Below are 22,674 nucleotides of genomic sequence, written 5' to 3'. Positions count from 1 at the left end.
ATCCTCAAACATAACAATAATTAAATCCCTTCTGAGCCGCGCCGCTGGAGCAGGCAGCTTTATTCCAGCGGGGAGCCCCCGGCCCCGCACCTGCCCGCACATCCCTGTCCCGGGGGGCTCCCATCCCGCCGGCATCCCCCGGTATGCCCGCCCGAGAATCCAACCCGTCCCCTCCACGCACCATCTCTCCGGGCTGGCCGCTCTCAGAGCTCCTGGGACAGCGGGAAAACTTAATTTCCCCCTTAAAAAAAAAAAAAAAAAAGCAGAAAAAATTTCAAAAATAAATTTAAAAAAAGGGTGCGTGGAGGGGACATGGAGAGGAGTTTGTTGCCGGGGGGTTCCCGCGGGGGCAGCGCGGGGGCGGCCGGAGCCGGTCCCCTCCTCAGGCTCCGCCTCCCCCGGGCTTATGACACTGGAACCTCCTTAAGTTGCGTCTCGCCACAGCTGTCTGTAAGCACTGAGCCGGCTGGCGCCATCCTGCTCCTTTCAGAAAGAATGCCTTCCCTGTAAAAAAAAAAAAAAAAAGAAAAAAAAAAAGAAAGAAGGAAAGAAAGGAAAAAAAAAAGATTAAAAAAAAAAAAGGGAGAGGGAGAGAGAGAGAGAGAGAGAGAGAGGAGGAAAAAAAGTAGGGAAAAAAAAATAGTGCGAGCGAGAGCACAATCTGATCTGATCAAGCACTTTCAGCTTCATCCCTCCTGGGTCACATACTGCTTCTCCACCAAGGTTTGTGCGGAATTTCTTGAGCAACTTGTCGCTTTTTGAATTTTTCTTTTTTCCTCCCTCTCCCCACCCTCCTTTTCTCCTCGCTCCTTCCTTTCAGCCCCTACTCTCTTCTCCCATCGCTTTACCCCTTCCCTCCCTTCTCTTTTCCCCCCGTTCCCCCTTTTCTCGGTTGCATAATAATTAATGAGCAATCAAAGTGACTCTGGGCTGCGCAGCAGCAGCGAATGGCACAAGTTCTCACCGGCTTAAGCCACTGGAGCTTCTCAGGTGCAAATGGAACAAATAAAAAAATAAACAAACAACCGCGGCGACCAAAAAAAAAAAAAGAAAAAAGAAAAGCCAAAAAAAAAATATCCCCAAACCCAAGGAAAAGTAAGAGCTGGGCGGTAGGAGCGCGGTGGGAGCTGCTGGGCTCCGCTCCGAGCCGGGAGAGAGCGAAAGAGAAAGAGGCGCTGGGAGAGAGAGGTGGGTCCAGGGCAGAGCAGGCGCTTCCCAGGGATGGCTGCCGAGGGATGGGATGGGTTTGCTCCTGCCTAAAAAGTCAGGTGCTGAAGTTCAGAACTTCTCAAGTACGTTTCTCTCCCTGCCTCTCCCTCTCTCTCTCTCTCTCTCTCTCTCTGCTCCTTCCCTTTCCTCTTTCTCGTTACAGGTGATCAAAGAAGAGAAACATCTGCAACAGAGCGGAAGAAACGAGGGGATCTCGCTGCGTAGAGAAATTTTTCCCCCTGAGATTTTTTTTTTGTTTTCCCCTTTTTTCTCCCTTTTGATTTTATTATATCCCCCTTTTTTTTAATTTTTTTTTTTTTTTTTTGGAATCGATCGTTTATCACCATACCCCCAACTCCCTCCACACACTTTTAAACCAAACCTAACCAGAAACATCCCCGAACTCGCCGAGCACTTTTTCCCCGCCCTGCGCAACTCCGGCAGCGTCTCCCGCTCCCATCTCAAGAAGCCCTCCGCGCCTCGCTGAGGAGGAGGAGGAGGAGGAGGAGGAGGAAGAGCAGCGGCAGAAGATGGAGGTCTCCACGGACCAGCCGCGGTGGGTGAGCCACCACCACCCGGCCGTGCTCAATGGGCAGCACCCGGACTCGCATCACCCCTCGCTTGGCCATACCTACATGGACCCCACGCAGTACCCTCTCGCCGAGGAAGTGGATGTACTTTTTAATATCGACGGACAAGGCAACCCCGTCCCGCCGTATTACGGCAACTCCGTGAGAGCCACGGTGCAGCGGTACCCCACGGCCCACCACGGTGAGTGTCCGTCTGTCTGTCCCTCCGAGCCCCCCGCTGCTCTCGGGCAGACCCTCTCCTGCCGGCGGGGAAGCTACGTCACGGGTGGATTTTGGGGTTGGCTTATTGGAAATAAATAAAAATTCAGGCTTCCTTCCTTTCTCTTCCTTTCTTTCTTTCTTTCACTTTCTTTTTTTTTTTTAATATTTTCTTTCTTTCTTTCTTTCTTTCTTTCTTTCTTTCTTTCTTTCTTTCTTTCTTTCTTTCTTTCTTTCTTTCTTTCTTTCTTTCTTTCTTTCTTTCTTTCTTTCTTTCTTTCTTTCCTTCTTTCTTTCCTTCTTTCCTTCTTTCTTTCCTTCTTCCTTTCTTTCCCTCTTCCTTTCTTTCTTCCTTCCTTCATTTCTTCCTTTCCTCCTTTCTTTCCTTCTTTCTCTCTTTCTTTCTTTCTCTCTTTCATCCTCTCTTTTTATCTCACATCTCTCTTCCCTCTCTCTCTTCTTTCCCTCTTGCTCTCTTCCCTTCTATTTCTTTCTTTTTCATCTTCCTCTTCATTTCTTCCTCTTGCCCCCTTCTCTTCCGCTTTGGTTTCTCTCCCCTCTCTTTAATTAGGCTAACAGTTAGTGTTTTCATACTGTGTTTAGTTTTTGCACGATTAAGCTGCTCTGGGGAAGCAAAGCAAGCTGGAGAGCAGGGGTGTGAAAATGACCCCGCTGTCCTCACGCTTGGGCTATTTAATTCACACTTGGTGAGCTTGTTAGGCTTGGGACAAAAGTTTTGCACACATACCCAGGGCAGCACCATGGCGTGGGTTTAAAATAAGAAAGAAACTAAAAAAAAAAAAAAAAAAAAAAGAAAAATAGCCCGTGGTGTAATTAGGTATCAGAGCCGGTGTGTTGTCCTGAGGGTCCTGCAGGAAGGTAATGATCCACAATGTGATTCTTGTTCCTGGGTCACAGCTCTGAGAAAGAGGTGAAATACCTGGGGCCGGTGGGGCCCAGGTCCACGGAGGGATGAGTACTTTGGTGCCATCTTTTATGAAGAAGTGGAGAGGTTCAGTTTATAGCTGGAGTTTACCTGGATGGTTTAAAAAATTAGGAAAGAAACACAAAAAAAAAGAAAAAAAAGGAGGGAAAAGAACAGAGGGTGGTTTGTGAAGCCGGACAGTGATCTCTGTCGTGGCAAAATGTAAATCCCCGAGTTTTGCAGTGGAAATAACCCCAAAATCATGGAGAAAAGGGGATGAGCGGAGTGGAGATGGAGCCGAGCGGGCTCAGGAGGCTGCTCCCAGCCCTCAGCAACTTGTTGAGTGTGAGCCTGCATTAGGCTCCGCTCAGTAACTGCATTGTTCTGCTATTAGTCCCTTTAAAACAATTATTTTTAAGGATCAGCAGCCTTTGTCCTTTCTTTCTTTTCTCCCCTTTTCATTTCTTTTTTCCCCCAATATATCAGCAGAAAGTGGAAATGCGGTCTCTCTGATCTAGCCTGAATATTATTTACTATGCTACTTCCTGGGGAAGATAATGAATCTTGACCCTTTCTATTCGTATAACCCACCTTCCCTTCCTTTTGAGCAGCGACTTTCAGTATTGTTCACGAGTGTCTGCTATGGTGAAAACCAGTTTGGAGCTTTTCTAGGCACACAGGAGCTCCCCATGCAAACACATGTGTCCACCCTGTAACTATCTGTGGCTCTATACATCCGTGTTTGCATCTCTCCTTCTGTACGTTCAGCAGTCTCTATACACATATCACAATGCCTGCAAGAGGTTAGGGATCTCTGGGTGTCAGAGACTTTCCAGGGCTTTATCATCAGACACAAACTTGCTCCCTTCCAATTGAATAACTCTGTTTTCCATCTTACAGCCATTCGCTCAAGTTGCTGTGGATTTGGATAGATTTAATTCTTAGGATGGATTTTTCTATTTGCTTAGCAAGGGCCGAAAATAATTTAAAATATTAGGTACAAGCCCTTAGGAACATTTATAACCAAAGGAAAAAAGATTTGACTGCAGAAATCTAGTGAATTGTTTTTTCCCACGAATTCCAGGTCTGTATTTTAAAAGACAAGTGAAGTGTCCCTTGTCACAAAAAGGGTTTGGAGCGTTTCTTTTGAGGCAATTGGTACCCTCAGCGTGTGCCATACCATCGCGAAAAAGCCCTCTAACATTTCTGTGCAGTCTCGTGGAAGAAGAAAAGACAAACTGAGTGGTTTGCAAAGTTTATCAGCCCTGTTGCAAAGGTCATTATCATGTCTGTGGGCATTTTCTGGTCTTCTTCGTTTGACCAGAGAATTCCCAGGGTTTATAGCTCACGGCTCTGTTCGGGAAATCATTTTCCAGCTAAGACAAAAGAAAAATATTTCTGCAGTCGGGACTTGGCAATTTCACGCAGGATCTTTGCTTCAAAGTCTTCGTGGGATTGCCTGGAAAACGGAGAGAGTGAAGCAGAGCTCACAAATCCCGTGTCACAGGGCTGGCACCGTGCTTGGAGGGTCCCGACCCCCAAACCCGTTCCTCAACAGGACCGGAGCTCCCACTCCGTGCTCTTGTAGCTTTTAAAAATTAATTTTTAATGAGGAGCGGGGTTTCTCATCAGATGTAATTTTCCTTGCGTGCTGAGCTCTTTGGGAAGGACGAGGGGTGGCGGTGGGGGAAGAACGTCCCGGGACCCCCACGGGGGGCTTTGCCAGGGTGGCAGAGGGATGTGACCGACGTGTCTCCGTGTTTTCTCCGAGCAGGGAGCCAGGTGTGCCGCCCCCCGCTGCTGCACGGCTCGCTGCCCTGGCTGGACGGGAGCAAGGCGCTGAGCAGCCACCACAGCGCTTCCCCCTGGAACCTCAGCCCCTTCTCCAAGACCTCCATCCATCACAGCTCACCGGGACCCCTTTCCGTCTACCCACCCGCCTCCTCTTCCACTTTATCCGCCGGCCACTCCAGCCCGCACCTTTTCACCTTCCCGCCGACCCCTCCTAAAGATGTGTCCCCGGATCCGTCCATCTCCACCCCCGGCTCCACCGGCTCCACCCGGCAGGACGAGAAGGAATGCATCAAATACCAGGTGTCCCTGGCCGATACCATGAAGCTGGAGTCCTCTCACTCTCGGAGCAGCATGGCCTCTTTAGGAGGAGCCACCTCCTCCGCTCACCACCCCATCACCACCTACCCACCGTATGTCCCAGAATATGGCTCTGGACTTTTTCCCCCCAGTAGCCTCTTAGGAGGATCGCCCACCGGCTTTGGGTGTAAATCGCGACCAAAAGCACGGTCAAGCACAGGTAGGGCTTTTGGCTTCTTCATCCCTGTTGCTCGGGAGAGGAAGCTGAGGGAGGGAAAAGTGGGGGGCAGAGGAATGGGGCTGAGCCCTCGCTGCCCCCGCACGCAGGGACATGTGCTCGAGCATCCCTGTGACAGGGGAGCAGCAGGGGCTGGAGCCCTCGTGGGGGATGCACACGACGCTTCACCTTTCCCACAGGTTGCTCTGCTAGGTTTATAACCAAATTCCCCCTCGTCCAACCCTGGCTGGGGATAGAACCAGGCCCAGGAGCCCAAACCACCCACCCGGTGCCGCGGGGCTCCAGTCCCGGGGGCGACCCCACGGTGCGCTCAGCTGCGGCGTCCGGGGAGGAAGCGAAACCGAGGGAACCGCAGCATTAGCGATCTCTCTGTATTTTAATAATGGAGCTAAATCCCGGCCAACTTCCCCCGCCCGCCCTCCGCCTCGCTCTTCCCAGGGCCTCTTCCCATGCGGCGCCCGGGGATGCGGGGAGGGTTTTCCCCGGGGCGCTGCGGGGAGTTCGCCCACGCAGCCCCCAGCCCCGGCCAGCTCCGTGCCGGGGGGTTTGGATCGCCCACAAGGACAGTCCCCAAAAGTGTCCCCAAAAGTGTCCCCAAAAGTGTCCCCCGGGCCGCCTTTCCCGGGGGAGCTGGGGGGCCCCAGCTCTGTGCGCTCCCCGCGGGATGGGCGGCGAGGGAGCTCCGGCTCCCGAACACGCCGGGCTTGGACCTTCCTGTGCACGGAGGGGTGGGAGTGAGCCCAGGGGAATGTGTTTGTGTGCAGAGGAAAGGGCGATTAGTCAAAACTCTTTTCCCCCCTTTTCTTTTTCTTTTTTTTTTTTTTTTTCTTCTCTATTTTGTTTTTCCGAGGAGGCTGCTGCGGGGTTGCCTGGCATGAATGAGATCAGTTTTCAGGGTTTTTCCAGGGTGACATTTACTCTGTCTGTCTGAGCAGGGACTGTCTCTATTTAGCTGATATGTTTGAGCTAATCCAATTATTTTCAGACTGCTGCACGCGACAGTTGCATTGTTTATCCAGCGCCAGGAACTTTAATAGAGTCCGGATGCAGTTAGAGTGACAAAAAAACCCAGACCTGTATGTTTTGTACATGAAAGCGGGAGAGAGAGAGAGAGATGGGGTGAAACAAAAGAGAGGGACAGGGACTCAAACAGCAGCGGCTGTCCCGTTTAACCGGAGGGGAACAAAATGACCAGGGTATTAACGGGACCGGCTCCCCGGCTGGCCCCAGCACGGACCGGGTGCCATGTCCGGGCTGGGGACCGGTTTATTGTGGCCCCGGGCGGTGCTGAGCATCCCCCGGCCGCCCCGGCGCCCGCCGAGCCGCAGCTCCCGCCGGGCACCCACCGGCTGCGCGGTATTTTCAAACCGCCTCGCCCCCCCTCCACCCTCCCCTCTTGTTTTCCTTTTGCCACTTTCTGTTACTTTGCCTTCTAGAAAGACATCTGCGGTTCGTGATAAACCAACCCCAGCAGCAACACCTATTTTTTTTTTTCTTTCTCTCTCTTTTATTTTTTCCCCTTTAGAAGTTGATCTTAGCAAGCTAGGACCTCTCAGACAAAGAGGGTTAGAGCTGGAGAAAAAGGAGGAAGGGGGTGATTTTGCAGGATAAAAGAGGGAGAAGCGGCTGCAAATGTAATTTTTTTGTTGTTGTTGTAGTTGCTGGGGAGGTGTGAGAGAAGAGGGGTTCGGTGCGAAGGCTCTGGAGAAACGGTTGCCGTTTGTGGTTAGGGCACGGGCGCCTCTTGCTCGAAGGCAGCACGGGCTGGGGCAGCGGGGAGCCGGCTCTGTGCTGAGCTGGCTCTGCTCTGCTCTGCTCTGCCCGGCTGAGGTCTGCCCACCCCGCTCTCAGGTGGGCCACCACCGACGTTAGGTACAGAAAAACTTCCCCCACTAAACCAAAGACGCAACAAAAAAAAACCCCTCAGCCCTCTGAAAGTAGCTGAGAGGCAGGGGCTGCACCCTCCCAGTTCCCTCCTCCAAGCTGGGGGAGATATCCCGCTGCAATAGACAGGGAGAGGATAAAGAGGTGCCCAAAAAGAAGGAGAAGGAAGGAAAGAACTTAGGAGGCAGGCTTGGGGCTGTTTGCTATCCCAGATAGCCAGGATGGACCATCAGGCTGCAGATGTAATGAGGAAACCAGAGAGGCTTCTGAACGTTTTGGGTGGTGGAAGTTAAATTTCAAATTAATCAATAGCAGATATTGTCAAAGTTGTTATGTATTGGCTGGAGCTGGGGAGATGTTTTGGGGGTTATCTGTGATTATTTTGGGGATCCTTGATGTGGTTTGACCCGAGGCCAGAGGAAGAGCCCTCCAGGCTCATGAACACCCCTGGGAGCTGGAAGAGTGCTCAAGGGGTGACACTGGGGTCTTCATACACATCAGAAAGGGGCTCATGGACTTAAATTCTGTATCCATTATTTTGGGTGTAGAGGGCTGGAGGCTTCTTGCAAAGCCTGCCAAGGTTTTTCTGGTGCCTATGGAAACTTGGGGTCTCCAGAGTTGTAGAAGCCCTTAATCCAAAGGTGAGGGGAAATTGTCAGCTCCCCCCACTCCCCCAAAGAGACCCGTGGGAGGAGTGAGAGCTTCTTTGGGGAGCCTCTTGAGCCACCATGGCACTCGGGCTGTCATTGTCACCATCCCTCTTCCCTGCTGCTGGGACACAGGCCTGATGCTGCCTGCGGAGTGGTGCTGGGGAGGGTAAGAGGATCAGAGCCCACCAGCCTGTGCCAGGGACATTGTTCAGTCATGGACTCTTTTTTGGAAATCCTGAGCTTGGTGGGGACTGGCAGGGTCTGGCCTGGCTGGGTCTCTGGGGAGGTTTTGGGGTTTTTTTTTTGGGATGGGGGGCTTTTCCCAGCCCCTTTTATCTCTGCTTTCCCTAAGTGAATCATGTGCTCTCTTGTTTCCAGAAGGCAGGGAGTGTGTAAATTGTGGGGCTACCTCAACCCCTCTGTGGAGAAGGGACGGCACTGGGCACTATTTGTGTAACGCCTGCGGACTCTACCACAAAATGAACGGGCAGAACCGGCCCCTGATCAAACCCAAGAGAAGACTGGTGAGTCTCCTTCTATTTTGTTCTTCTTTTTCTGCAGCTTTTGCTTCCTATCTGCAGCTCGGGATGGACAGGGAACCTCAGCCAGCTCCCACTGGTCCCACTGTGTCCGAGGGCTGGGAGGGAGGGATGCTTGGAGAGTTGGTCCCAGCTGCTGTGGGCCTCAGTTGTCTGATCCTCTAGCAAACTGCAAAAGTAGAAAAGCAAACTACTCTAGCAAACTGCACACTGCAAAAAAAAAGGTTTAAAAATCAAGATCCAGGGCTTCTTGCAAACCAGAACTGAGTTTTCAACTCCGCACGGTGTCCTGAGGACAGTGACATTTTCCAGGGCCTAAGGGCAGGAAAATAATTTCCTAGTGACCAAAGAGATTATCAAGAATACAGGATTTCTCCTGGGCTCCCCAAACTTCTGCCCTCCACTCTTTAATGTGTCTCTATCCCCCTTGGCTGGTGGTGTCATGTACAAGGGACCCAAACTGGGTGTCACTGGGGTGTCACTGGTTCTGCAAAAAGCTGGAACCATCAGGTCCTGGTGCCACGGGTACCTGGTGTGGTCATTTATGTCTGTGCCATCTGGGTCTCAAATGGTGTCACAAGGACACAAGGCAGAGAGGATGGTGAGCGTGCAAAGCCAAGCGTGTGCCCAGGCTACAGAAGTTGGAGGAAGATGAAATGAGTGGGTAAATGTTTGAAATAATAGTTACAAGACTGCTGACTGTTCTAAGCCCAGGCAATACGTTACAGCATCCCCAGCGATCTGTTCATGCATTTCCCTGGAAGCCACAAAAAGGTCTGGAAGCTGTGGGCATGGCTAATAAATGTGTTAAAGTGTATTTGGCAAATAATCAGGCAGACCACAAGGGGAAAAAATATATCAAGTGGGGGAAAAAATTACGGTCCCTGTTTGGGAAGTTATTGAATGTTTCGAATCGAGGCACGTTTGGTTTTGTCAGGATTAAAGATGTGGAAGGGCTGCTCAAAATGTGGAGGAAAGGTGGCTCTTGCCTCTCTGTGGAATTTCTGAGCTGATGGATGGATCTGACCAGTTTGGTGAGCCTTGTGCCCGGCATGGCCAGACCTTGCAGGCAGGACAAGGCTGGTTAATTTGTGTTCCCCTTGAAGGTGCTCACAGCTCTTAGGCTGGGATCAGCTTCCTCACCTGTGAGACACCCATAGAATTGTATCAGCTTTGTTCCCTCTGGCTCTGGGAAGCATTTGCAGGGTACATTCCCAGGAAGCCACGCTATATGCAGTTTTCTCCGAAGACTAGGTGTGCATATCAATTATGATAAACACACCCCGAGTCCTGTGACTGAAATTAGGATACAAGATCGATGAGAAAACCATCAGAATCCCTGACAAAGTATGCTGTGAGGGCCACCAGCAATAACTCTGTCTGGCCCTGTGAGTTTTGGGGAAGACGTGGCTTTGCTCCTCTACCCCACCAAACTTCCTGCGTGTGAAACCTCTCCGTGCCCTCCTGTACGGGCTTTTCCCGTATAGGAAAAGGTTTGTCTCTCTCATCTTTCATAGCCTTGTTAGAAAAGAGGAAAAGCTTTCGAGGGAGGGAAGTACAGGCTGGAATTTTGATTTTTTTAGGCAGCTCTCTTGTTCTCTTCTCCACCTCCCCCCCGGCCCTTCTGTCTTAAACACACAGCCCTCGTTTTCTTTATTTTTTTTTTTTCCTCGTTCTCTCTCTATGTGTAAAGTTAACTTCCTAGGAAAAAGCTGCCGGATATCTGAGCCCTGGAGATAACTCCTAAACAACAGCTCCGTTTCCCCAGTCCAAACACACAGGAGCTTGAGCATATCCAAACAAGCAGAGGGGGAGGCAGAATAGGAAAGCGGCTGGAGAGAGGGGGAGAGCTTTCAAAAAGTGTCTGATGGAACCACGAAAGAATGTCCCGAGTCACCCTGAGCCCGGCACATGTAAAATGAACTATATAAATAAATACGTAGTACAAGGTCATTCTTGGGGAAAAAAAAAAAAAAAAAGAGGAAGAAAGAAAAGAAGTAAAGGGAGACCTTGTTTTGCATTATCGCTCCAATCTTTGGGCATTTTAGTTAAAGTTACAAAAAGTTCCCCTTCTTTAAATGTGGCCTTGCTAAATGTGAAATTTGATTTTTCTACTTCCCCCGTCCCCCATCCCCAGCACTGCCTGGGAAAAAGAAAAAAAAAAAAAAGAGAAACATCCCTAATGCTGTTTGAACCTATATTTATTTCCCTTGCTAACCTCTGAAAAAAAAAATTAGTCAGAAGGCACCAGAGCTGGGCTTGTATTTGCACTTTCTGTGCCTGGATGTGGATGTGCATGTGGCTGTGGCTTGACTGGATCTCTCCTGCTGCGAAGGCAGACGGGCTGTGGATGGAGGCTCAGGGTGGGGATTCAGCTCCTTCCCTCTACCACAAGGTTCCTGCGTGACCTCGGGCTGGTTTCATAGGCTCTGATCACAGCTGCACTGAAATTAATGATAGGATTTGATGGGTGGGAGAGAGGAGGCACAGAAATTCTTAAATGCTGAGAACCCAGCCCAAACCTTGTTAAATTCAATGGGTGTCTTTGTGAGGGTGTCCTTTAGGTGACAGGGATGAAGTCTTGCTGGCTGAGGGGACCCAGACAGCTCTGCTTCATCTTGAGGGGGAAGGTGGAAGACCTGGAGATGTTGGCAGGGGAATCAAGAACAGGCAGGTGTAACCACACCATCACTGCCTAAAAAGTCTTCAGCCCTCCTGGAGGCTACTCCTGTCCCTGTCACAGGCAGTGGCAGCCCCATCGCTGCTGAGATAAAAACCTTCCTTTAGCTTTTCTCCCATTCCCTGCCCATGCAGATGCAGAGCTCTCCGTTTCCAAGTCAAGCCAAGCTGGTTTTGGAAGGATTGTAACCAATTTCTCAGCAGGCCCATGCACATACAATCTTATTTTAGGAAAATGATGCTTGGAGCTTTGTGGGTAAATACAGACACTGAAAATGCCCCTTAATTAAGCATCTTTATTAGCGCTTGGTTCCTCCAACCTCCTCAATTTCACCTTTTCATCACTGCTAGCGCTTCTGAAGTTGTGCCTTTGCTCACCGGCAACTGTGCCATGGGCTGTGGTCCTGTGGATGATATGGGGCAGCTAATTAGTCATCCCATTACTGCCATGGCCAGGCCCCTAGTCGTTGATGAGCGTCAGTGGATGCCATTGCTGGGAGCTTTACAATAGGGTTATTATTCATTGTTTCCTGCCCGCTGCCTGTGTCTCCGGTAGAAGTAGGTACAGCATAAAAGGTGCAGCCTGGGACCGAAAGAGCTTAAAATATTCAGCTAATGATGCTGAATTTTTGCAAGTGAAACACAGTAGTTGGAAATGGTTTTAGAGAAGACAGTAGATGTTGTGATTTATTTGCTTATTTAATGTCAGAATTTGTTTGAAGGCAGCGAGGTGGTGACCAGGCGTGTCTTTTGAACGCGCTTGCTGTAAGAGAAATTACGGCGAGCGCTGCGTAGAAACCCCAAATATCTTCAAAGGGGATGTTTCCCCTGTGTGGGCTGAGCCAAATATCACTGGTTTTTAGAAATTTCCTTAGGCTTGATTTTTGGGTCTGATAAATGCAAAGCTGCCACCAAGACTCAATCCAACCTCTTGCCCCTCCAAGCCCTGCACGCCGAGTGTCAGGAGTTGGGGGGCAGAGAGCTGCAGACTCTTCTCCAGCTCTTTAGTGAGAACCTGGCTTTGCAAGCTGCTGTCTCCATGCTGCCTTTGGAACACATTCATTATTTAATTATCCTGGTAATTTGAAGGCAGCCCAGTTTGGGTCCATGGCGTGGTCAGGAGGTGTGCGCGCATCAGTTCGGGGCTCTGCTCTTCATGGTGGGATGTTTCATCTTCTCTACTGGCCCTGGGATTTTTTCAAGTCCCATGTGCTGTCCCCAGCTCCTGCTTGTCACCAGCACAGAGAAGTTAGCTAAAGACCTCCTTGGGAATGGCTTGGTTCAGAATGGTTTATGGTCAGGCAAAATGGAACTATCCCTACGGGCAGCCTGAGAGAGCCACTTGCTGTCGGATCAGCCACTCTGTGATGCTTCCTAGTGCTCATGGGCATTGTCTTATTTATTTTTTAGACAGCCCTTTTTGTCTAATTAAAAGAAGAAAAAATCTTCCCCTATCTAAAGCAAAACCAACCCGTCCTCTCTCCACCTACGCCGCATTCAATTATGATTAAAATTGCAACATGACCTAACAAGAGTTGGTATTAACGCTAAGGCTGTGCCAGTGTCCATGTTTGCATTTTGGGTTTGTTGTACGGTATCCAAAGATGCGGTATTTTCTTTATTTTCTTTTTTTTTTAAATGTTGGATGTGCTACAGTGTGCGGCTGTGTGGGGTGAGGGGTAAATTTGAAACAGTAAGAGCACAAAAGAGAGCATTAAAGGCTCAGTTCTGCAAGGTGCCAAGCATTGCTATGATCTGGCAAATCGCTTAAGCACATGTTTTAACTTTAAGCACATGAGCAGTTCCATTGAAAGCAACGCATCGGGATGAAATCAGAGCTCTGGGACCATGTCATATTGATGAAGAATAGATAGGATGGGGATCTAAAGGTCTTTTTTTTTTAGGAGCTGTAGGCATTTGCACACACGCAAGCATGCATACGCGCTCACACAGCAGTCTGAAAGCTCCTGTTCCTCCTTCAGAGGCAGAAGCACAATTTGTTTGCTAAAGTTACAGTTTTTAAATGATAAGTACGAATTTATGCATGTGAAAGAAGAGCAACTTTACTAAATTTGACTTTGCTAAGTCATTATCACAGCTAACAAAAAAATCTTCTGTATACACTTTGCCACGTAGATTTTTTTTTTGTGTTCCTACCCCTTTATGAAACCGTAAATTCTTTCAGGCTTGTTACCAGTCCTTAAATAAACATGAAGGTTTGGGCTGAGAAAAGGGTGTAATTAAAAAGTTGAGATTCTTGCTCCTTGCCACGGTGTTATTTCCGATCTGGAGCCTGTCTCCTTTGAAGCTGAGCGGAGCTTACGGGACCGGGCTGCGCTTGCGGTCGGGCCCAGCGAGCAGCTGCCCACCGTGGTCTCTCGCTGGAGCCGGAGTGACTCACGCCCTTGACTCCAGCAATTGTCAGTTCAGGCCCTGACTGCAGAATTAGACCCCTGAGGGGTCTGGGAGAATTAAGATGGAAAGACATGTTGGCATTTAAATAACATTTTCCCCTCTGGAATGGGCTGTGCCAGTGCTGCTAATTTTGATGAGTTCTATCAGAGGTTTAGCACTCACTTTTAGGATGCCCTTTGGCACCTGATTCAGTTCACATATAATTTGGGATTAAAGTACCTTGGGGATTTTTTTTCACAATTATTATTTGTTCTCACAAGTCAGTTTCTGGAGGCCTCTGCTGATGTGCATCAGTCTTGCAGGGTTGATGTTTTCTTTCTCAGAAATTTTGCTGATTATATTTTTAAAATTTTTTTTAACACGGGTGTTTTTCTCTTCCTCTCCTTCTCTTTCCCTCCTTCCCACAGTCTGCAGCCAGGAGGGCGGGCACGTCCTGTGCAAACTGTCAGACCACCACTACCACCCTGTGGAGGAGAAATGCCAACGGCGATCCCGTCTGTAATGCCTGTGGGCTCTACTACAAGCTGCACAATGTAAGTGTGACTGGAATACTCAATAATGGGGCCTCAGCTTTGGTGCTCAATGATCCAAACTCTTCCTTAACTTGAGGATTTTCAGTCTCGGGTGGTGCCGAGACCTCTGTTATCCCTTTGGGGACCCTGGGGTTTGGAGCGATGAGTTGTCAGCCTTTCAAACATAGCCTATCCAACTTGGGGAGGTATAAAACAAGGCTGTCCATGGGTAATGTTAGAGCTTTTCCTTGCCTGAGCCAAGAAAGGAGGGGTGGGTCAACACAGAGAGACATTATCTGCTGCTGATTGGGCTCAGAGAGTTGGAAAAGACAACACACTGTCCTGCAAACCGATACCCCTCCTATGCGTAGCTTGGTTCCTCCAGCAAATACAAACTCTGGAAAAAAAAGAAATACGTGCCAGAAACTATTTAGATCATTCTTGGGTTTGTGGCTGCCTTTGTCCTGTCCCCAAAGATCATTTATTTAGGCCCTGTGTTTGTGCTGGTTGATGCAAATGAGTCCCAAACCAAAAAAGGACTTGATTTAGTTAGTGGGTTGCAGAGTCTGCTCAACCTGTGATGTGAATTTCAAAGCATCTGTCATGGAAGGGAAGGAGAAACGAAATGAAATGAAATGTAATGGCTGGCAGATTTAATCTAATATCTCCATGCAAAGCCAGCTTGCAGGAACCGGGGATATGTGCCCCAGGGAAAGAGCTAAAGGGACCTGAAAAGTCTTCTACTCAATAACACTGCTAATAAAGGAGACTTAAGGCTACTTCTGCTCCTCTCATTCCACTTGTGGCATTAGAATAATTATTATGTCAAAGGAAGGAAAAGACTTCAAATTTCTCTGCTTTGATATATATTTTTTTTTCACTAGTGGTTGATTGCTTTGTGTTTGGTTTGGAAATCTGGGTCTGTGTTTTGCCCTTATGTCCACCCATGGAAACACATCAAAGACTTATCGGGTTTCATGGGGCGTACAACCCTTGCGGTATCTCAGTCCCTTCCATTTGTTATTTCAAACTGTTTGGTTTCTTAGGATGAGTAAACAAGTTTGGATTAAGTAGAAAAAAAAAACCCCAACAACCAGGCTAATTTTTCACCTGTTTCATGGGAGGCATCTCTCTTGGAAAAAAGGAAAATGCGTTTACCTTTTAGTGGGCAGGTATCTCAGCACACTTTGAGTCTGATGTAGCAAGTAAAGCTTGTCATCAAACTCTCAGTGTGATCACTGCAAACACCCTGGGTTGGACACAGAGTGAAAACTCTCAGAACATCATGAGAAAATATTCTGTTTGCTATTTCCTTGGCACGAAGGGATCAGGGCCAGCCAGCTTCACAGGGCAGGGGATCTATGCTTGTGCTGTTTCCAATTCGGCCTTGTAGCCACCCGTGGTAGGACTTAAATCAGGCAGTTTGGGAAACCTCTAAGGAGCTGCTCTTCCTGTAGCCAGCAAAGCCCTTTGAAGGAAATAGGCTCTTCTTAGTTGGTGCTGGTGGATGCCTGTGTTTCAATGGGGTGACTTCTACCCTTGAAGATAATGTAGTTCCTCCCCATGCCTGCAAAAGATGGCAGGATGATGAGTTACGATGTGCCTGATTCCATTGTAGACATCTGACTGGAGAAATCTCCTCCTGAAGTGTTTAGAATGGTGTCTGAGTGCTGAGGTTCTCCAGAAATGTGCCTGCAAGAGCACATCCTTTTATTTTTTGCACTAACACTGCAAACCTATTTGGCCTGAATTGACCTCTAGATCCAGTGTTTAGGGAAACGCCGATCCAGCTGTGAAATCTGTGACATGGGGCAGGCCTTGAGCACATTGGAACCATTTTCATATTCATTAAAAACACCAACAGCTGCCTAAAAGCTCAGCACAGCTACTTACCAAAGTCAAGTAGTGTCTTGCCTTATGAGCAACGCCATTAATGGATCCTGCTTAAATGAAACCCCCAGAGGACTGAGCTCCTGTGTGAAGCAAAATAACCAGGCAATGATACTAAAATCCAGATATGAGTGGGTAGATCCTTTTTTTAAATAAATTTTCTTAAAGTACTTACCAAATTATTTAGTGAAGTATTTAGTATTTAGTGAAGTATTTACTAAAGTATTTAGTTATGACTGTGGTAAGAAGTGTGGTCTTGCTCCCTATGGGTATATTATCTTGTGATTTCCATCAGGAGAGGGGTCACAAATAGAGAGGCTGATTGTAGTATGTCCCTCCCAAGCAGCTGTCAGCATGGATGTTGTGCCAGTGCCAGTGGAAGGTCTTTGGATGCTTGGAAGTCAACTTAACCCTGTTTCAGGCTAGGCTGTAGCAAATTCCTGTCTGCTGTTTTATCCACCCCCACTCCCCATTTTTTCTTTTCTTTGGGTTTAATGAAATTTTCTGGTACCTTAACATCATTAGGATATTTTAATGGATTGATCTGCAGTTGAAACTTATCCCGATTTTATGTCCACACTGGGAACGATTGCAGTGAAAAGGCAAATTTTTTTTTCCATGGTGTTAATTTTTTCATGGAGCTATATCAGTTTGTTTTACTGTTGATTCCCACAGCTTAAGCAAACCCATTTGTCAGTAGGATATAAGCAATAATCATAATAGTCTTGGGGTGCATTTAGTGAAGCTGTTGGCATTCCTCCCACTGACTTCAACAAGAGCCGGCTCCATTAACACCAGTGTTAACAATGACTAATATTTCACATTGATACAGTGCCTTTCATCCCGTGGCATCCCAGAGTGCTTTCTAAGATACAGCCAGCCTGGAAGATTAACCCAACGTTGTAATGACTATGTCTGAAGGATAAATCCACTTCAGTGACAGGACCTTATTGAGGTCAATGGCAAAATCCCATTGTCTTCAGTCAGAGCAAGATCAGGCCTATAATGGTTAAGACTATCCCCTGGATTTGATCTGTTGAATATGAGGTTCTCATCCTTGTTATTTTAGTCCTTAGAAGTGGGATGAGCCTTTGCACACTTCAGGGGTGGGTGGGAGTGTACCTTGCTGGAGGTGCACAGCAGGCTGGCCTGAGCCTGTAGAAGTCAGAGATTTGCCATTATTTTTGGTAAAATTCATCAGAAAAGGCCCCTTTCACAATACTCTAAAGCAGGCCTATGCGTCCTGAGAGCAGAGCAGTCAGTATTTTGCATATGATAAAACAAAGAGCATAATTCCTGCCCATAATTAATTGGCTCCATCTGAAATTAATGAATTTCATATACATGCGTTGGGCTGGTTTAATTTTAATTTAGCATGTGTTTGTCATTTTTATCAGAATGAATTTTCACGGAGAAGGTCTTCCCTCCGGGTCTTTCATTTCTCTACCCCAGAAACAGAGATGGGTCCTTGGCTTTGATGTTTTGGGGACCACTTTTACCCTGCTGTGACTGGTCTTTGAAGTCACTGGAAAAAAATTCCAGCTTGCTGCTTTGATTATGCTGGTTTCTGACATTTATCTGAGTCTTTATCTGTTTGGCTCTCGGGTTAGTTACCTGCTTGGAGTGTGAGACCATTTACACTGGGATGATGTGGCCAGACAACAGCTTGCATGGCAGCTCTGACCCCAGCTGTGGGGCTGGCCATGGCTTTGTCACCATCCTGACGCAGAGCTGGTGTTCCCATCCTTGAGTTTTACATAAAATCGTGGCCTGGGCCATCCTGTTCTTAGAGACTGAGTGAAACAGAAGAGATGTTGCTTTGGGGAAGTGTTCACTGTCATGTGGGACATGACACCAAGCAAGGGTCAGGACCCTGTGCTTGTTCCAAGACCCAGAACAGCCCCAGTCCCACCACCAGGCTTATGTCACTTTGCCACAACCAGCTCCCAAGCTTGAAACTTTGCTGCTTCAGCTGGAAATTGGTTCTGGCTTCCCCTGAGCCTTTGTGTTGTGATACAGATCCTGATTTGAAGCTGGTGGGGCAGGGGCTGTGTGTGCCTCCCCAAATCTGAGCTGGATTTGTCAGGGATTGGCACTTCCTGGTCTCCTCTGATGTTGCTGCCTGGTGGGGCTCACCTGGGACTTCTTCCTGGCTTTGAACCTGGGCAACACATCCCTGTTAAAAACTTAAAACAGGCCAGGCAAAGCTTTCCAATCCCAGTCATTTGTCTGGAGCAAAGGGGCATCCTTGTGTGTGCATCCTCATTCCCTCAGTGAGGACAGAAAGCCAGGGAAGTGAGTTATGTTGTGTTTGGAACCCACAATATTTTAAATTTTGCTTGTTGCTGCTGTAGGGCTGGTGTGGGGCTGCTCATGGGCAGATTCTTCCTTCCTACCTTTAGCTGTTGGCAAGCAGGGCTGCTCTTTCCAACTCCCTTTATCCAGAGGCAGAGGAATCAGCCTTTTATGCACTCATTTTTAGGTGAGGTGAAGGCTCTTGTCACTGGCCTGGGGTCACAAATTCAGACTGGAATGACAAACCAGAGATGAGCCTGGTCCTTCCTCTCCCCACAATTCCATCTTTGCATTAACAGGGAGCTATTTTATCCTGGTCTCCCTGGGGAGAGAAATCCAGGAATGATTCTCATGCTGTGAAAAGGGACCAGAAAGGGGCTGAGGAGCAACAAGTGAAACTTTGCTGTGATCTGGAAGAAGGGAATGCTTTGTTCCTTGTGCTGATTTAAGGTCTTATGAACAAAGAGTTGCTCAGGACCTTTGCAGGGACATCTTTTCATTGTCCTTCACAGATCCTGGTGGACAGTGGATCCATTTTTTTCTCCCTTTGGCAGAATGTCCATCAGCACCATCATGTGCTCACATTTATTATGAAGAATGGTTCAGCCTCAGGGTGATTTGCTGCCTTCTGCTATAGGTGAAATCCTGCAGAGGAGCCAGAGCAAGACCCATTTACATTCTCAAACCCAGATTTTTTAGTTTGTTTAGGGACACTGGAGGCATAAATCCCTTCCCAAATGTGGTTTGTGGGAGTTTCATGTCACCTGTGCTAGTGCATGTTGTGATGCTGGCTCTCTATGCAGTACAAAATCACAAAATCATGGAATATTCTGAGTTGGAAGAGACCCACTAGAATCATTAAAGTCCAACCCCTGGCCCTGCACAGGACAGCCTCAAGTAATAAGAGTAATAAGAATTTCTTACAGGGTGTCCAACAGAACTTGTGCTACCATTTCCTAACCCTGATGGATGCATGGATGATAATGTCTGCTGTGTAGTTTCAGGAGGAGATTTTAATGTTTATTTTCCCTACACATACATTTGTATGCATGTAGCAAATACTTTGCTGGTCAGCATAGATACCTGTTTCAGCCTCCCTAAGAAAAATCTGGAAGCCTTTAGAAATAAAACCAGATTAGCTAAAGAAAACCAGAAAGGATGATCAGAGCAAAATCTTCGGAAAGAAGAAAAGCAAGACAAAAACCCATGCCTTTTGTGGAGAGTTGCCCAGCTTCTTAATGGAGCTGTGAAAGCCTGAGACCCCTCACAGCACTGAAATCCCAGCAGTTCTTGCTGCTAATGGTTTTAGATCAGACAGGAAGCCTCAGGGTGAGACGGTGTCTGTGGGGAATATTTCCAGGAGGTAATGATTGGTTTCATACCTAAACACAATGCAATTACCTAATGTGCAGATAGTTGAAATTTTTCAGCTGCTGTGAATTATTCGGGTATGTTTTGCTCCTGTGTGGCTCTGCCAGCAATTTTCTGTCGTCTTGTCTTCAGAAATTTCAACTGAGCTTGGGATTTCCTGGAGGGATCTGAATTTTGGGATGGAAATGGAGAGGTTGGGTAGCACATGGTGTGTACAGGGGAGGAGGGGGGCTGTGACCAGCTGGTCCCGCTGGGCTGGGGCATGGGGTACACAGATCCCATGGTGATTTGGGGAGAAGGGATGGAAGCACAAAAAAAATAATTGATTTTTGTTTAGATTAACAGACCCCTGACTATGAAGAAAGAAGGAATTCAGACCAGAAACCGAAAGATGTCTAGCAAATCCAAAAAGTGCAAAAAGGTCCATGACAACCTCGAAGACTTTCCCAAGAGCAGCTCCTTTAACCCTGCAGCCCTCTCCAGACATATGTCCTCCATCAGCCACATTTCACCTTTCAGTCACTCCAGCCACATGCTGACCACACCGACACCGATGCATCCTCCATCCAGCCTCTCCTTCGGACCTCACCACCCCTCCAGCATGGTCACTGCCATGGGTTAGCAAGAGACTCCCCTGCTGAATGCTTACAGTCTCAAAATGAGATTTACTTTATATACTACTTGCATTTTTGCAGGCGTGTGGTTATGGGTCTGACGTCCCGAATCAAATGGGAGAGGGGAAAAAAAAGAATTAAAAAAAAAAAAATTAGAAAAAAAAAAAAAAGAGGTTATTTGAAGGCGTAAGAGAGAGAAAAAAAATTAAAAATGCAGAAAAAAACTACAAAAAGCACAAAAAAAGGAAAAAAAAAGAAAAAAAGAGAAAAAAAAGTAAAAAAAAAAGTTTTAAAAAAGTGATGTTTGCCACTTTTTAAAGGAACTCACTATGGCGTCTATGTATTCTTACCCACTGAATCTGGATACCATTTGTGAATAAGCCATTCAGAACTTGCATTCCCTATTGGACAGGATCTCTAGTGCTGTGAAAAAATAAAATAAAATAAAATAAAAAACGCTGAACATTGCATATAACTTATATTGTAAGAAATTCTGTACATTTGAGGAAGACTTTATTGCATCTGAGGAGCTGCAAAGAAAAAGGCATGAAGGACTCCGAGAGAATTTTTTTTTAAAGGAAAAGAAAAAAAAAAAGAAGATGGGAGGACAATTTAAAAACCAGAAAAACAAACAATGCAGACCAAGAGGAAACGCGGTCTTATGAACAAATGGACCAACTGCCAGTCATGTCTTCTCCTTTTATTTTATTTTTATTTTGTTGGTTTTTTTTTTTTTTGGTTGGTTTTTATCTTGGTTTCTTTTTTTTTTGGTTTTTTTTTTCTGTTTCCGGGGAGGGGGAGGGGGCTGGCTAGAACGGTTTTGATGATGCATTAACTAACTAACTAACTGAATAACTAAATAAATAAAACCTGTAGGGAGATCATTCATTTTGGGCCACGGGGCCCTTTACATAGGAAGTACCAATGGTGTCAGGCAATCAGTGTTAACATGCGGACATTGCCAACAAGGGGGTTTCAGATAGCCATTCTCCAGGTCTATACGCATTGTGAACAAGTTCCTGTAATTGTTGTTTGTATGTATAATTCAACGCACCAAAATAAGAAAGATGTAGATTTATTTCATCCTATTATACAGACTGAATGGTTGTACAAATTTATTTACTGCTAGCGATAACCTGCTCTTTTTTTTTTTTTTTGGTTTTGTTTTGTTTTCATATTTTTCCTCTTTTTTGTTTTTTTGGAGAATAAACTAGATTAAATTCTGTTGACTTAACAGTGTTTTGTGCTTGGGGGTGGGAAAAAGAATATTTTTCTTTCTTTATTAATTTTTTCTTAACATTTGTTTGGATGGTATTTATGACATCTTTACCACGGGTATGGGAATGTCTGTCTCTGCGCTCATGCTGACAGCCAAAGCAATGTTTGCAGTGGCTTGATGATAAAAAAAAAGATAAATCACAGAACAAAGGAAAAAAAACCCTCAAAAATAAATGGACTGCATGTTAGTGTAACCCCACTGTCCGGTGTGTGCTCCCTTGTCCCTTGAATCGCAGCCCAGCCGCTGCCCCTGCGTGATTTCGGGCTCCCGGGTGGGATGGGTCCCCCTGGGACTCAGGCAACCATGACCAAACTGGTGTTGAGGACAATTTGGGGCTGGGATAAGTGCAAAGGTACAGCAGGGTCCTTATGAACCCGGCTGCTTTTGAGAAAAGCAAAGGTTTTGGACAGGAGCTGGGAAAGCACATTCTGCTCTGTCTCATTGGGTACTCAGTGATCGATCAAACAAGAGAGAGTTGAGATCCTGATGTAAAATCAGGATGGAGCAGGTCTGCCCTTCTCTTGGAGGGATAGGCAGAGTCCTCTATGAAAGTCTGGATTTTATGACAGAAGAAAATTCACAAAAATTCAAAGGCCATTAGCCAGTCCTGTCCTGGAAGAACTCTCTTTGAAACAGTGCAATTTTAATTAATATTACGATCGATAACAGCAGAGTTTGGCTCTTATTGTTTAATTTCTGGTGGTTTAATCCTTAGGAATCCGTGCTTTTTTTAGTTTTCAGAGTTTACTCATCCAGCTTCTTTATATGATCATAAGGATTGGGAATTCACCTTCCAAATGAAGGGTTAAACTTCTTATCAAACCACTCCATTTGCTGGAGATTTAAGCTCAGTGTGATAAGGCAGAGGTTACCAAGGCTGTGAGAAAACGCTTGAAAAATCCCAAACAAAAATACAACCCCCAAATGTAAAAAAACTCAACAGACGTGACCTGCAAATTATTTTTATATTTTTAATGCTGAGTGAAATATTTCACCCAGAAATATGTGTACCCCTGCCTTTCAGTGCCAGGTGGATGGAAAAATATCATCATAACTATCACAGCTGTTTGAACCCACTTTCTCTTGGGTGATCTCTGGAGGTGGGGGTAGCAGTGGCATGGTCTAATGTGCTGCTGCAGGATGGCTCACACCAGTGAGGGTTTTTCATCTAAGGAATAAAACACTTCAGAACTTTCAGGGTGACTATGCAGAGGTCAGACAGTTGGTGATTTGGGAATGGGGGAGGAGGGGCAGAGGGTTGACCTTTATTTGGGGCTCTTTCTCCCCTGTTTCAA

The 22,674-nt window shown here is 46.9% G+C and overlaps 1 protein-coding gene across 5 annotated transcripts; it reads left to right on the top strand.

The window, feature by feature from the left end:
- The first annotated feature begins 586 nt into the window (after positions 1–586).
- Positions 587–21,542, top strand: GATA3 (GATA binding protein 3). 5 transcript variants are annotated; one of them, XM_054631645.2, is made up of 6 exons: positions 587–723; positions 1,373–1,980; positions 4,697–5,233; positions 8,167–8,309; positions 13,826–13,951; positions 19,824–21,540. In XM_054631645.2, the coding sequence occupies exons 2-6, from the start codon at positions 1,740–1,742 to the stop codon at positions 20,106–20,108; spliced, it is 1,332 nt and encodes a 443-aa protein (XP_054487620.1). In that variant the 5' UTR covers positions 587–723; positions 1,373–1,739; the 3' UTR covers positions 20,109–21,540. The 5 variants fall into 5 exon arrangements, with proteins under 5 accessions (XP_054487620.1, XP_054487618.1, XP_054487619.1 ...); XM_054631643.2 differs by having other exon boundaries at positions 8,164–8,309; XM_054631644.2 differs by having other exon boundaries at positions 587–1,188; positions 8,164–8,309.
- The last annotated feature ends 1,132 nt before the right edge of the window (positions 21,543–22,674 follow it).

This window comes from Agelaius phoeniceus, chromosome 5, assembly GCF_051311805.1.
Source record: "Agelaius phoeniceus isolate bAgePho1 chromosome 5, bAgePho1.hap1, whole genome shotgun sequence".
In the NCBI taxonomy this organism is placed as follows: Eukaryota; Metazoa; Chordata; class Aves; order Passeriformes; family Icteridae; genus Agelaius; species Agelaius phoeniceus.
This window is presented reverse-complemented; position numbering and strand designations above follow the sequence as displayed.